General features: G+C 32.1%; 1 protein-coding gene and 1 pseudogene across 1 annotated transcript; both read right to left on the reverse strand.

Moving 5' to 3' along the window:
• Positions 1-373: 373 nt before the first annotated feature.
• LOC105108827 (probable aquaporin NIP-type) lies at positions 374-2,550 on the reverse strand. Its single transcript, XM_011003293.1, has 5 exons — positions 2,325-2,550; positions 1,985-2,206; positions 979-1,176; positions 838-899; positions 374-717 (listed from the first exon to the last, which is right to left on the reverse strand). Exons 1-5 carry the CDS (start codon positions 2,463-2,465, stop codon positions 498-500), a joined length of 843 nt encoding a protein of 280 aa, XP_011001595.1. The 5' UTR covers positions 2,466-2,550; the 3' UTR covers positions 374-497.
• Positions 2,551-5,287: 2,737 nt separating this feature from the next.
• LOC105108828 (U-box domain-containing protein 4-like) lies at positions 5,288-9,158 on the reverse strand (annotated as a pseudogene).
• Positions 9,159-14,452: the final 5,294 nt, after the last annotated feature.

Here is a 14,452-nt window from a genome sequence, read left to right on the forward strand (position 1 = left end):
AATTTAAAATAAAAATAAAAGTTTTAAAATTTTTTCATAATTTAAAATAAAAATAAAATTTTTAAAATTTTTTCATTTTTTTTAAATACAAAAACAAACAAAATCTAATATAAAAAAACACATAATTATTTTATATTAAATTACGAGTTAATAAGATAATTTAAAAAACAATAAAATTTTTTAGTATTGTTTATTGAAAGTATATTTAATATTATGATAATTGTTATTTATATAGTATTTTTTATTTAAAAATACGAAAATAATCTTTTTAAATTTATTCTTACTGTAGCTGAGATCTAAATAATCTGAAAATACAGAATATAAAATAATATATATATATTTTTAATTTTCTCAAAGCACTTTAAAATTTAAAAACGGACTAAAAAAATCCAATCAAATCAACCAAATTTTGTTTAATCACTATCGTATCTGATTTAATAGAAACCTAATCTGGATTAGACGCTTAATCTTTAATAAAAAGGCCTCTCTGAAATTAACTAAGAAGCATAGTTCTTCGACGCGCTCTTGATGAATGAACCAACCTTGGTTAGCTCACCGAGCGGCTTGTCTGTCCATCTTATCAGGTTATAGGCGAAGGCTCCACCTATGGCTCCGATTATCGGTCCTACGATGTAGACCCATAATCCTTTGAATTGATGCTTAACAACAGCAGGGCCTATGCTCCTCGCAGGGTTCATCGAAGCTCCTGAAACCGGCCTGCAAAAAAATAACACGATACGTGTATTTTACTCTCTGTAGATTGTTTTGTGAAGCCAATATCTCTCATTATACCCAAATTAATGAGCTTAAATTGAGTAGTATATGATAAAAAATCACCCAGCAACGAAGACATTCAAGAGTATAGTCATTCCAACGGCAATCCCAGCAAGATCTGCCACCTGCTAAAACAGAAACTTCAACAAAAAGAGACAAAACAATGCTTAGAATTAATTAAGTTGAGCTAGAATCAGAACAGACCGCCCTATCATCTGTGGATACGCCGGAGATGACAAACATCAAGAGGAAGGAGATGATGATCTCAAGAACCAATGACTGCCCATCTGAACCGACCGGTACAGTTCCGAAAAATGCTTCTGGGGTTACATCAAGCGCTAGGGCTAGTGTGCCACTAGCAAGAATCGATCCCATTAGCTGAGCTATGATGTACAATGGAACCTTCAAAGAACAGCCATGAAATATGTCAACAAGTGACATCTCTTTGTTCGTTCCTATATATTGTAATATACATATCCAAGAAAAGTACAAGCATGCTCTCATAAACTTGCTTAACAATGTCCACAGTTTACTTGCATGCATGTATATATTGCAAAAGGGAGAGAGGATAATTTGTATTGTTTATTCCTTGTGCACTACTAGCTGGATTTATCATATATTAATTTCAAGTTCATTAAATTTTTTTATAAAAGCCGTTAGAAAAATATAATAGCATGCTTATTAAATCCCAGCTAGGTTTTAAAATAAATAGAAAGAGTTGATTTAATTAATTTGATTAAACTTGAGTTAACAGGTTATTATGTTTATTCGGCCAAAAACCTTTAATTTGAAAGTGTTATTTTTATTTTTATAAAAATAAAATAAAATTAATTAACTTACTCAATCCTATAATCTAAGTTTTAAACTCGATCAATTTAGTTAGATCCAGCTGTTAACTCAAAACCTAACTTAAATTAAATTTTAAAATAAATAAAGAAAATTAATTCAAAATAACAAAATAAAAATCTCAAGTGAATCAAAATTCTATTTATTCAATCAAAATCCATCAACTTAAGAGTGTCATTTTCCCCTAACAAAAAAATAGTTAATTTACTCAATAATAATAATAACTATGGAGAATACTACTCCAATTTCCTTAAAAACTTAAGAGCTAGAGAAAAAAGAAAAACCCTAAATCCAAATATAATTAATCTTGTCCCCGTACAAAAGAACGTCGAAACCATTACAATCCCGGAAGAAGAACACTAACCTGCCATGAAGGAAACCGGAGAAAAATGGCGAAAGCGATGGTGACAGCGGGGTTGAAATGTGCTCCGGAAATGTGACCAAGTGAATATATCATAACCATTACAATTAAACCCCATGTCACACATACGCCTGGAAAGGTCACTGACCCATAGATATTGTTCACAGCAACGGATCCACATCCCGCAAATATCACAAAGTACGTTCCAATAACCTCAGCAATCAACTGGAAAACAATCCACAAAACGCAATCAACACATTGCTAAACGGTGTATGGAAACCAGCTTGGTCATCAAACAAGAAAACAGACAGTTCCAAGCAAGTCTATATATAGGCTAGCAAACCTTTTGTGTGATGGTCACGGCTGCAGGTGATGTACAACAATCAAATTTTCCATTTTCTTTGGGGTCAGTGGGTGTGGCAAGACCTTCTTCCATGCTCGTAATCTCTTGGCTTTCAAATATTCCGTCGGACTTTCTAGCCATTATTACGAGAGAAGTAAGAAAAAATGATGTAAAAAGCGATAAGAAGAGGTTATGAAGGAAGAGTTTGTTGACTACTGGGCATGAGTAATCTAGTAGAGTAGTTTTTGGAGATAAATATCAAGCAGATTTAGTTTAGGATGGATTCGAGATAATTAAGGAGATCTTGTACACTTGGATGCGATCAGCTACTCTTGATTTAGATGTTCAGAACGTGGAGAAGTACCTTTTCAATTTGTGCATGGATAAAATCTTAATTATATATCTGCAGAAGAATATAGTTGTAAATTTCAAATTTGAGGAAACTAGGTTCGATCCCTTGAAAGAGCTATTGCATCTGAGAAGCAGTGTTAGGTTAAAAATGTTTCATACAGCTGTGGACTCGGCTTAATCCGTGCCACAACTCTTTCCCTGAAAATACGACTAACCAGTTTTTCAGTAATCACACAGGGAATGGCGACAATGTTTTGAAGGTTTTTGGTTTTCATTTCCTGTAGTTATAAAACTTGAGCGGATTTAATTATTCCGGTGATAACTACATCGGTGTTTGATTTATATTGAGTTTTGATTTAAATCTTCTTCTTCTACTACTTTTTTTTATATCAAAAGATTCAAAACAATGCTATATCGTAAGTTTATTTTTAAATAATAGCTTGAGTTGACCAGCAGATGATAAGTTCATATAGGGACCGCACTAGGAGGTGGCGAGTAGGGGCTCGAACTCCTGAAAAATATTTTAAATTTTTGTATTTTTAGTGTTTAAATATAAAATAATATAATATATTTTTATTTTAAATAGATAAATTTTACTAATAAATTATATTTTGAGTTTTGACCCTTCCTATTATATAATTTCAGCTCCGCCCCTGAATCCATAACTCAACTTTGAACTGTGTTGATCTCTGAATTTTGCTTTATGGAATTAAAGTTTGGTAACAAAGACTTAAATATTTTGGTTTTTTTTTCCCCTAACAATCATAAAACAAAAGGAGTTCTATTAATTATCCAGAAAAGGGATTCCTATCAAGGAAGGATGAATACAAGACAGAAAAGGTCATCCTGTAGCCGAAATAAACAAAAAAATCTCGAGAAGATATCGACCCTAAAAGACTCATCAATCCTTTAGGCCAAAATTAATATTAAATTAGTTTTTTTTTAAATAATATTTTTTTTTCAGAAGATGTTTGAAGAAAATAATGATAATATAAAAAACAAATGATGTTTGAAGAAAATAATGATAATATAATTTTTTTTTTTTGAATACTGTATATATCTTGAAATGTGCTGATTTTGAAAGAAGTATATCTTCTCCTACTTCTCTTATTAAAAAAGAAAAAAGAGTGCTTTGCGTATAAATACTGTAAGTGAAGACTTTTTAGGTTGGCAATTTTTGATTTAATAAATTTTAGTTTATAATGAGTTTTTTCAATTTGGTTCAGCTTGATTTTGTTTTTATAGTTTTGATTCCAATTTTTTAAAGAAAATTTCCAAAATAAAGTTATCCAAAAAAATTCAAAAACTGTTCAATTCCGTTTTATTATAAATATCCCGAATAACTCAGTTAAGTTATTCACTCCTATCAGTATGGCGAAACAACCCCAATTGATGTTCACTCGGTCTCTTCAAGCTCGGAATACGAACATCTTGTATAAGGGGTATCTTTATCTCTTATTCTGTTTTGTATTTTGCTCTCAAGAGCCATTTGCAGCATCGAATATCTTCATAGAAACGCAGCAGGTTGATGTTGCATGTTGACTCAAATAACAGAGGCGAAAATATGGATTCTGAGACAGATTAAAAAAAAAATGGGGGAGAGGCGAAGAGAGGAAAAAAGAAAATGTGCATGCTTCAATTGTATATTGATTCTGGAATTTACCATGGTATATGTACAGAGAGTCGGACGTCACAGAACAGGAAAACAAATCAGTGAAATTCGTTGGCAATTCCTTGTGCATCCTCCAGCAAGAACTTGTGCTTTCTTGGAAATTACGTATTGCTGTGGCTTTGGTGATAACTATAAGCCTGTTTTAGATTTGAATAAATTTGAGCGCTCTCTTGGAGATTTGGATGTCTTGATCCTCTTTGTTTTCTGTCCAGTAATATCATTTTCCCAAATATATATTAACGAATAAAGAGAGGTCTTTCTGTCGATTCAAGCACAAATATAGTTTCCTGGGACACAAGGTGGCAAGGCATTTTGTAGTGAACTTGAGATTAAGTAGCTTGAAGAGAGCAGGAAGTCCGAGGTAAGACCGCAAAAGCAAGCTGCCCTCGTAGGAAGCAAGCCGCTATCAGCATAATTACAATTGGTCAATTGCGAACAACAAAATGAACGACAGATTCTAATTCAAACTTATGATAAAGAACCCAAAATAGAAGGGGAATTTTCTTTTTTTAAAAGGAATAAACGGCTTTGGTTGGTTTAGACAGGCAACCATTCAACGCTTTCAGCAGGATTTCTCCCCCGTCCATGATTCCTAGCAGGTTTCTTTCCCTATCTTACCTATCTTGTCAGGATATTATGCTGACAAGGTTCCAAATATTCTTGAAAAAATCAAGCAGCCAAAGGAGACGTGCGAAGAAATCTATGGAGCAAACAGATGCAAAGATTAATTTAACACACACTAGGTTGATGCTGACTTCATGTCCATCGATCTTGAACAAGTAGTCACCCTAGACCACTACCAATATCAACGTCATAATCAAGAAACAGAAAAGAATGGACTTAAAAGGAATTCAATTCCCGGTCAGATACATGGTCTGATTTCAGGGGTATCCAATCAATACTACGAAGGAAAAGATTAGAAGATCTGGACAAAGCTCAATTATGAAAGAGAGGAAATTTATTGATTGTATAAAATTTGGTACAACAGTTACTATACAAGCCCCGTTTTGTATTCTTTTGTATTTTGTAACGACAAAACTATATTTTTCAACCACATACAACTTCTAGATTATTGACACACCAGTCACCTGGTACCTAGACAACGGCCTGGACTGGCATTCTTCACTATACTTTTTTTTCCCACTCTTTTCTACAAAGAAAACATCATCTCACAAACCCCACAAGGAAATAAGTCCAAAACTGATAGCCAAAAACAGTCATTTTGAAGATACTTCAGAAGTGCAACTACTGATAGGGAGGTCATTTTGGTGTAGGTGTACATACCAAAGCTCTTTGTTGTAGCTGTCTCAAGCTCTGTTCCATGCTAACTTGCACCATCTCAGCCAGCATCTTCTTTGCTTTACCAGATTGTTCATCTCCATCTATCTGGGAGATGATGTTACACACAATGTTCTCTAGTGTGTCTGGTTGAAGCTCGGATCTTGGGTATGGAGCATCCCTCAGCAAGCATAACAATGTGCGCGCTTTTGACTGAGACTTGGGAGTTCCTTGAACAGTAAGCTCAAGAAGTCCAGGGATCACACCTTCTCTGAGAATTGGTTCTCGATATTTAAAACGATCACTCTGACACAAGGTTAGCAGTGCCCCAACTGCATGCTCTCGACTTTGGAGAGACCCATTTTCAAGTACTTCAACAACTGCTAGGATTCCACCTTCTTCTGATGTCAATGCAGTTCGACCTTCGTGAAAACCAACTAAAGATTCTATGAGAGCACAGCATCTTTCAGCTGTTTTTGAAGTTTTTTTACAGGTTTTAAGTAAACTAACCATGGAAGGGATTGGATTTGTCTTGAGAATTATGTCAAGATTATTTGAGTGCGTTGAAAGATTAGAAAGAGCCATTACAGCATCGGCTTTGGCTTGTGTGTTTCCATTTCTAAGGATGTCAACAAGGAGAGGAATGGCACCGGTAGCACTTATAACTTGCTTGTTAATGGTAGAGGCAGATAGAGTAAGCAAAGATGCAGTTGCATACTCCCTTAAGATTGAATTTTGTGACTTAAGGAATCTAATTATGGGTTCTAAAGCTCCAGCTTCCACAATGCTGATTTTGTTCCTGCAAGTAAAGCAGATATGAGAAATTAGGGGAGAGCAAACAATCAACCACCGAATTGATAATACCGACAAAATAAGTTATCAGAAAATAAGTTGTTTATAGCAAATATCATCAACCTTGAGGCCATTGTTACAAAGTAAGTCATACAAACAACAAAACCATCAAAACACTCACATGGAGAGAAGAATGAAACAGACAAAGGTAAAACTGTAATTGTAACCTAAACTTAACTAAAGCATGCCTCAATTTTCTATATCGTATACAAGTCAACAACCTTACTCCTACAGCATTACTTGCATCTATATCATAGATCGAATGCCACATTCTATAAAAATCTATGGAACATGTATAGGGTTATTCATGAGGCCTTTTCCCAAATGATTTCAGTTTTTTTCCAGCATAATCAAAGTGTGACAGCATGGGAGCCCTATAAACACAAAATCAACTATTATAGACCTTCTCAATCACAAGACAAGGTGGGAAACATGTTCAATGGAAGCAACAAAGTAACAGTTTCCTTGTTGCCGACTCAAATGGCAGCAGCATAATTGATTTTGACCATTGAATCCTGACCAACGAGTTTTATAACATAATAATATGAAGTTCAATTGCCAATCATACCTACAAATCCAAGTGCAAAGCAACCGATTAACAGACTAATTCAAATGATGTCAATAGACCAGAAAAAGCACTAAGACATAGCATGCCCAAGGAAAACCTAGCAGAATCCAGACTCATCAAGTAAGCTGATTACACCAGAACAATATTGGGACATAGCATGCCCAATGACCAAGCTCTCTCTCCTGGAGAAATCAATCCCCCACTTCTCTCCTTTTCTCATATCAACGCCCAAGAGGAAATTAAGTACATAATTAAATTCATTCAGCTAGTTTATTCTACTTTCCACATATTACACCAAAACCAATATATTCACCATACCCCCAAAGGAAGATCGATCACATATAAGGATTAAGAAAGAGTAACATTAGTAGTAAAAAGTTCTTACTAAGAAAGAGTAGCCCATGTAGAAAGGAAACATATTTCTTTTTTTTTTTTAAAAAAAAAGACAAAAAGAAAAAGAAAATAACTTTCTTTCCCTCTCCAAGGAGTTATGGAACACCAAGAAGCCCATAATTATCATATGGTAAAGAAAAAGTGAGAAGACCAAAGAGGGAAAGAGTAACCTGTGAATCAAAGAACCACCATCTTCTCCGATCAAAACCTTCTATTTTCCAACCATAAAAGCATCCAATTCTTTCTAAATCCTCAATTCATTTAAAAATTCTGCCGACAAATTCCAAACCCAAACCACCAAATAAATATCTAAGCACTTAGTACACATATTATACCATTCAACAGTCAACAAAATCCAAAATTTACCAATGTTTAATGACCTTCTTCCATGTGCGAATGTTAAATAATCAAATTTTCCCATAAAGCAAACAAAACTAACCTCCACACATTGGATAAACTATGATCCCAGGTGTAAAAGTAGTCAAACTAATCCAAACCAATGAACTTCAAAAGAGAAGATAGACAAGCACAGAAAAAGAATCGATTCTCATTTCTCACACAGATTTTTAAGATAAAAAACTATACGAATCCAAAGAAAATCTTATCTTAAAAGTTAAAGAAAGTGAATCAGAGTCAATCAAGAAAAGAACCAATCTCCATCCAGAATCCCCACAAACACCCATCAATTCTTTTTGATAATTCAACAAAAATACCCTAAATAAAATACAACTTCACCTACGCCCTCACAAACTCACAAACTACAAATCTCACAACAAATCCCTCATACTTCCAAACTCTGAAACAAAGCGTAAATTCTATGCTCTCATAAAAATCTTTAGAATCCAATTAATTCAAGAAGACAAGATTTCACATTAGCCCTTTTATAAAATGTAAATTTAACTACCAAAAGCTCAATAAAAAATAAAATAAAATCTCCATAATTCACCAGATTTCAATAAAACCCCCTAATTCCAATTAATAACAAAACAGACCCAAGAAAAGAGCCAAACAAGCACAGTTCAACCCCTCACAAGTCACAACAAGAAACTTCTTTTGATAAGGGGAAAAAAATGAAAAATCTCAAATTTTAAAAGAACCCCTGAACTGTTTGCAGAACACAAACAGTTCAAATAAAAAGAAGCTAAAAAATTGCTTCTTTGAAAATTTTGAGAAACCCGCCACAATTCACCTTAATTACAAAACTACCTAAAAAACCTCAAAGATAGAAAAATGCAACGATGACATACTTCTCATCTTTAACAGCAAGATTAAGCAAAGCCAATAGAGCCGACTCGCTCAATTAAACTGAGTCATCATCACCAGCTTGTAACATACAAACCAGCGGCTTAACCGCATCAGCTAACTGTCTCCTACACCTCTGAGAAGTCTTGGTTAACCTCCTTATATCCTTCGCCGCCTCTATTTTCAAACTCAAATCCTCGGATTGGATCAACCGTAGCGCACGGCGGACTGCGGCAGAGGAGGACGGTGGCGTGTCGGTGTCGGATGAAGAGGTGGAGTAGTGGGTGTGCGAGGAGGAGGAAGAGGAGGAGGATGAGTTCATTGTGAGAAAAGGGGGGAGCGTGTTGGTTAGATTTTGTTTGCTGGTAGTTTACGTTGCGTGAGAGCTTGTGTAAGAGAGAGAGAAAATCGGAGAGTGGGTTTTTAGAGAGAGAGGTGGCAGCAGGTTCGTCCGTTATTGGTTGCGTGGAAGAGTGGTGGTCAGGGGTTGGAGTGAAGCAACATATATATATATATATATATATATATATATATATATATATATGTGTGTTATATATATATATGTATGTATGTATATATATATATATGTATGTATGTATGTATACGTATGTATATATATATGTATGTATATATTCGTGATTGCCATAATAATTGATAAGAAAAATAAATATTTGAAGAGAAAATATGGAATTTATTTATTTATTATAAAAAAATATCTTTTTCCTTAATTATTGAGTTTTAAATTTACAAGAGTTGCCCGTTGCCGGAGAGATGGGATAAAAAACTCTTCATTTCAAGTAGTAATTATAAGTGAAATTATATAAATAGTTATACATGGAATTTATATGATTTTGTATTTAAATGGTGTGAATCTAAATTCCATGTCTTGAAAGAAACATTGATTTTCTTTTAAATATTTAGAAATTTATTTATAATATTTATGAAAAATAAATATATCATGAGAATATAAAAATTAAGAAAAAAAGAATAATTGTTACATAATAAAATGACAATGAGGGTGGATCATATATTAAAAGTGTTTGAAAATGGGGATATATTTTTGTTTTTATAAAAATTAATTTTTTTACTAAAAGTTAATTTTATTATGTTTTAGATTGTTTAGATATATTAATTTTTAAAATAAAAAAATATTATTTTAATACATTTTAGTATAATTTTTTTTTTAAAAAAGCAATCACAATTATATTTTTAAATAGATAAATTTAAATGATCAATTGGAACATAACTTTTAATTATAAGCTACAAGAAGTTTTAGGACTAAGATCCATACATTAGCTAGAATTAAAAATAAAATAAAGAAATCCCTCATATTTCTTTTCGAATTACAACGTTATAAATAGTAAAATAAAGTTGAAAATAAATGCATTCACCACCTCCATGAAGCCATCAAGACATCATGAACATCTGTGAACTTCGAAAAACTATGAAAAAGTATAATTTTAGGATATGATCGTGCCACTAAAATTCTCTTGAGATTTTGAGTGGTAATTATGTTTTAATTAGTTATAATTAATGCTATCTTTTTAGCTGAATAATTGTGTTGATCATTATCTGCTGTTGGGGATAGGTTACCGTTATCATTATGCCAAATTAGACAAAAACGTGCCTGGGCGTTTAGCCCCTTTTATTGTCAAAAAAAAAAAATAAAAATAAAAATAAAAATAAACAAACGTGCCTTTTAAACATGGAAGGCACCAGCTTATCGGTGAAGGTGATGATTAGTTGGAAGGTAATTCTTACCAGTCATATTAAAATTGGTTGATTTTCATTGTGTTTTAATTTATATTTTAGTGTTTTTCAAAAGTATTTTGATATAAAAAAATTAAATTCATGTTGTTTTAGTATTTTTTTTTCATGTGTTGGTAACAAAATAAAAAAATATATAAAAATATTATTTTAATATATTTTTAAACAATAATTTTTTTTCAAAAATATCAATATTAGATACACATTGATAAATATAATATAATAAGTTGTATTATTTTAATATATTTTCAAGCAATAATTTTTTTTTAAAAATATTAATATTAGATACACATTGATAAATATAATATAATAAGTTGATTCAGCAGATTTAATTTCCAACTGAATTGATTGTTAAAAAATTTAACTCGAAATTGACCTGTCAAATAAGTGGGTGACATAGAAAGATTTGATTTTTTTTTTAAATAGCATTGATTTAATTTTAAAAAATTTAACTCGAAATTGACCTGTTAAATAAGTGGGTAACATAGGAAGATTTGTTTTTTTTTTTAAGAAAATAGCATTGATTTAATTTTTTTTATTAACTCGTGTCATTGTAATTTAATTTGTGATCTGAAACTTATGACGAGTTGATTTCTATATCCGAGTTTAATAATCTTACTCATGTGCGGGTTCTTTGAGTGTAGGTTCAGCTAGCGAGCAAGTCATTTACTAAAAATAATGGAGATAAAAATAAAGAAACGAATATGTTCTTTTCTTGAACGTCAAGCGATTTTCCAGAAAGTCTTCATCTTCCTCGTGAAGAATAATTTATTCTCTTAAAATTAGCTTCGAAAAACCCTTCGAAACTAGCTTCCAAACCCACTCCCATTCTTAGCTTCTTTATTCATTAATCATTTCCTTTCCTTTCACTGGCACGAAGTCATTTTGGCACGCAGTGTTTGGGAGACAGGTCCCATGTAGAATGTTTTGCATTGCTGTAGTAAAATAATGTGGACAGAAAGGAGCCATTCATAGAAGCTGCGCAGCCTGGATTGTCTCGCAGTGATCATAGGCGAAATAAAGTTTTTGAGTCAAATAGTTTCCTTTTCTCAACTCTGGAAAAAAAAAAAATTGTCTTGAACATGGTGGAAAGGTGTTATAAGCTAAATAGTTTCCTTTGGTTAAATGACCAGGTATTTTTTCTTGGTGGTCAGATCCAACAATTCTAATTTAGAAAACAAGAGAATATACAGTAGGTCAATAATAATTCATCAGTATCGGAGAGGGATCTGCGATAAAGAGTGGTCTTAGGCCTGCACATGTGGTAAGACTGTGTTCTCTAATTAACATCCTTGTAAATCATGATATTGATGATAGAAAACACACCATGTCATTGTTTTTAGTTCATTAGAGTATTGATTGGATCTTGCACTGCACTTAAGGATGGTGATCTTCTGTTTAATATTCACCATACAAAAGTGTAAGCGACCTTTAATTTTGAATGCATTGATTGGCAAAACACCAAACTAGCTAGCTACTACCTACCCACACGTCCATCTGCTTTCTACAATTAATCGGTGCAAGAATACCTGCCGACGATCCTTCTCCAGCCACTGCCTTGCTTTCCAAAAGGGCAACTTACTGTGATCGATGGAGAGGATTCCTAAGACATGCATGGTTGTGTCAATATCCTTGCCTCAGTCAACCTGACATAGCCACCGTTAATAGTTAATGAGATGATGGTAGGGTATTCATTGAGTCATCACATCCCTCCCTCGTTTTAATTTTCTTGCCCACGACGGCATTGACCAAAAAACAATTAATGCCTTGACAAAATTTATCATGATTTCGCAGGAACAACCCTATCCCATGCATGCAGAAAGGAATTAGGATCACGCAAATTGAGAATCACATCAAGAAAATTAAGACATGATAAATACAATAACAGGAGATGTAATTTCTGAAGACAGAAGGGAAAAAAAATAAAATTGTCTCAATAGAAATATGATATATTTGCTTAGAAGAAGAATTCGAACCTTGGCTATACCCAAATACTATTATGGGATCGTACGTGGGAGAGTAGTTGGATTGCACTTTTTAAATTTTTTTATTTTTTTTGAATAACTTCAAAATAAGTTTTTTATATTTTTATATTTTTTTATGCATTAATATTAAAAATAAAAAAATTATTTTGATATATTTTAAAAAAACACTCAACACTATAATTCCAAACTCGCTTACCATCTCCCTTAACCTTTGAATTTTTGAATTGAGTACATCACATGTAATGAATTTTCTATTTGTTTTGTTTTAATCTAACTTATTTTCTTTATAATTTGACGAAAACAATCAATGCATTGTGCTTGTTTTTTCCCTTGAATTCCAATATTGTTGTCTTTATCATAGTTTTAAAATCCAACCTGATCAAGTAATCGGGTCATGAGTCAGATGGGTTGACTCGGGTTTACAAAAAAAAATACCATATAAAACACATAACTAGTTATAATGCAACACTTACATAAACTAAATTTAAATAATAAACCAATAACATAAATTTAATTCAATATCTAAAACACAAACCAAATATAAATTTTAAAATATTTAAAACAAAACATCCAATAACATGAATTCTAAATCAACAACACATTCACTTTTGTTGAATGAACACATTAAGTTTTTCTATATCTATAGAAACAAATTTTGGATCAAATGTCAATGGAACTGAGCCAATCTCATCAACATCTAATAAATTATCAACATGCTCCTTTGAAACTTCATCGTCACAATCATCTTTAATATCATTAACACTTATGACATCTACATTTCAAACACAATTAATAAATAAATATTATGTGTTAAACAATTCTTTATTTTAAATAATATTTATCACTAAATAATTAATCATTAATTACCATCATCTAAAGTATCTTGTATGGTCATAGTTGATTGGTGAAAACTCTCTGCTTCTTTGGTTGTCAAGATTGACGGGTCATCTTTTACCACCTAATTTTCAATGTCACAAATTGTTTCAACATTAATTGGATCATAATTTTGTCCTTTCCAATAATTTCTATATATTAAAAGTGAAGGTAAACACAATATAAGTATTAATAATGCTGCTAAACAATTAGAGAAAAGAAAAATACTTTGTTTCAATCTTATATTGCAGTGGACGTAAATAAGGTCATTAAGCCTTTGGTGCTTCATTCTATTTCTTTTCTTGGAGTGAATATATTCAAACATACTCTAATTTCTTTTGCATCTCAAAGAACTACAAGTTTGACTTATCGTATAGCCAATTATTGTAAATTTGAAGCTCTAGTTCCATATGTCATCCACCATTCATCTATATAAAAAAATAATAAATAAGAGTGTAAGACTATGTCAAATAATATTTTTAAATATAAAATGATATACCTGGAGTCATAAGGATGTAATTATTTATTGTGGACGCTTAACCAAAGTCATGTTCAACATATTCCTAAACAATTTAATCTCACTTGTAATCTTACTTTGCAATGGTAAATTTCCATATGTATACTTCTCAAGAACATCTAGAAGTTCATAAATGGTGCTCATATGTTTATTTATTTTATTTGCATTATATTGAAATCGAGGATTGAACCAAAATGTTGTTGTATAAAGATTTTTATAAAGTTGTCCATCCCACCGATTATTAATAATGTTTATGAAAGGTTTCATTTTAGCCTTTCTCTTTTGAAATCTCCTCATCATTTCTTCTTTTGCATTGTTGTAACCCAATTTTGGATTCACTAATTTTTTTTGTTATTTTATCTTATTATTCATGACAAAAAAAATATAATAAATAAAAAAAGAAAAAAAAGAAGAAAAAAAAAGAGTTTAAAATATATTTTCTTGAGTCAACCATCATTTTCTGTCAAAACCGAGTCCACCAGGTCAATACGGGTTAAATGATGTCGACCGGGATAAAAAATGAGTTTCAGGATGTTTTGGGTCAAAACCATCATTTTCGGTCAAAACTGAGTCCACCGGGTCAATACAGGTCCCACCATGTCGACCGAGATGAAAAATGAGTTTCGGGCT

Source organism: Populus euphratica, unplaced genomic scaffold, assembly GCF_000495115.2.
Source record: "Populus euphratica unplaced genomic scaffold, PopEup_1.0 scaffold403.1, whole genome shotgun sequence".
Lineage (NCBI taxonomy): Eukaryota > Viridiplantae > Streptophyta > Magnoliopsida > Malpighiales > Salicaceae > Populus > Populus euphratica.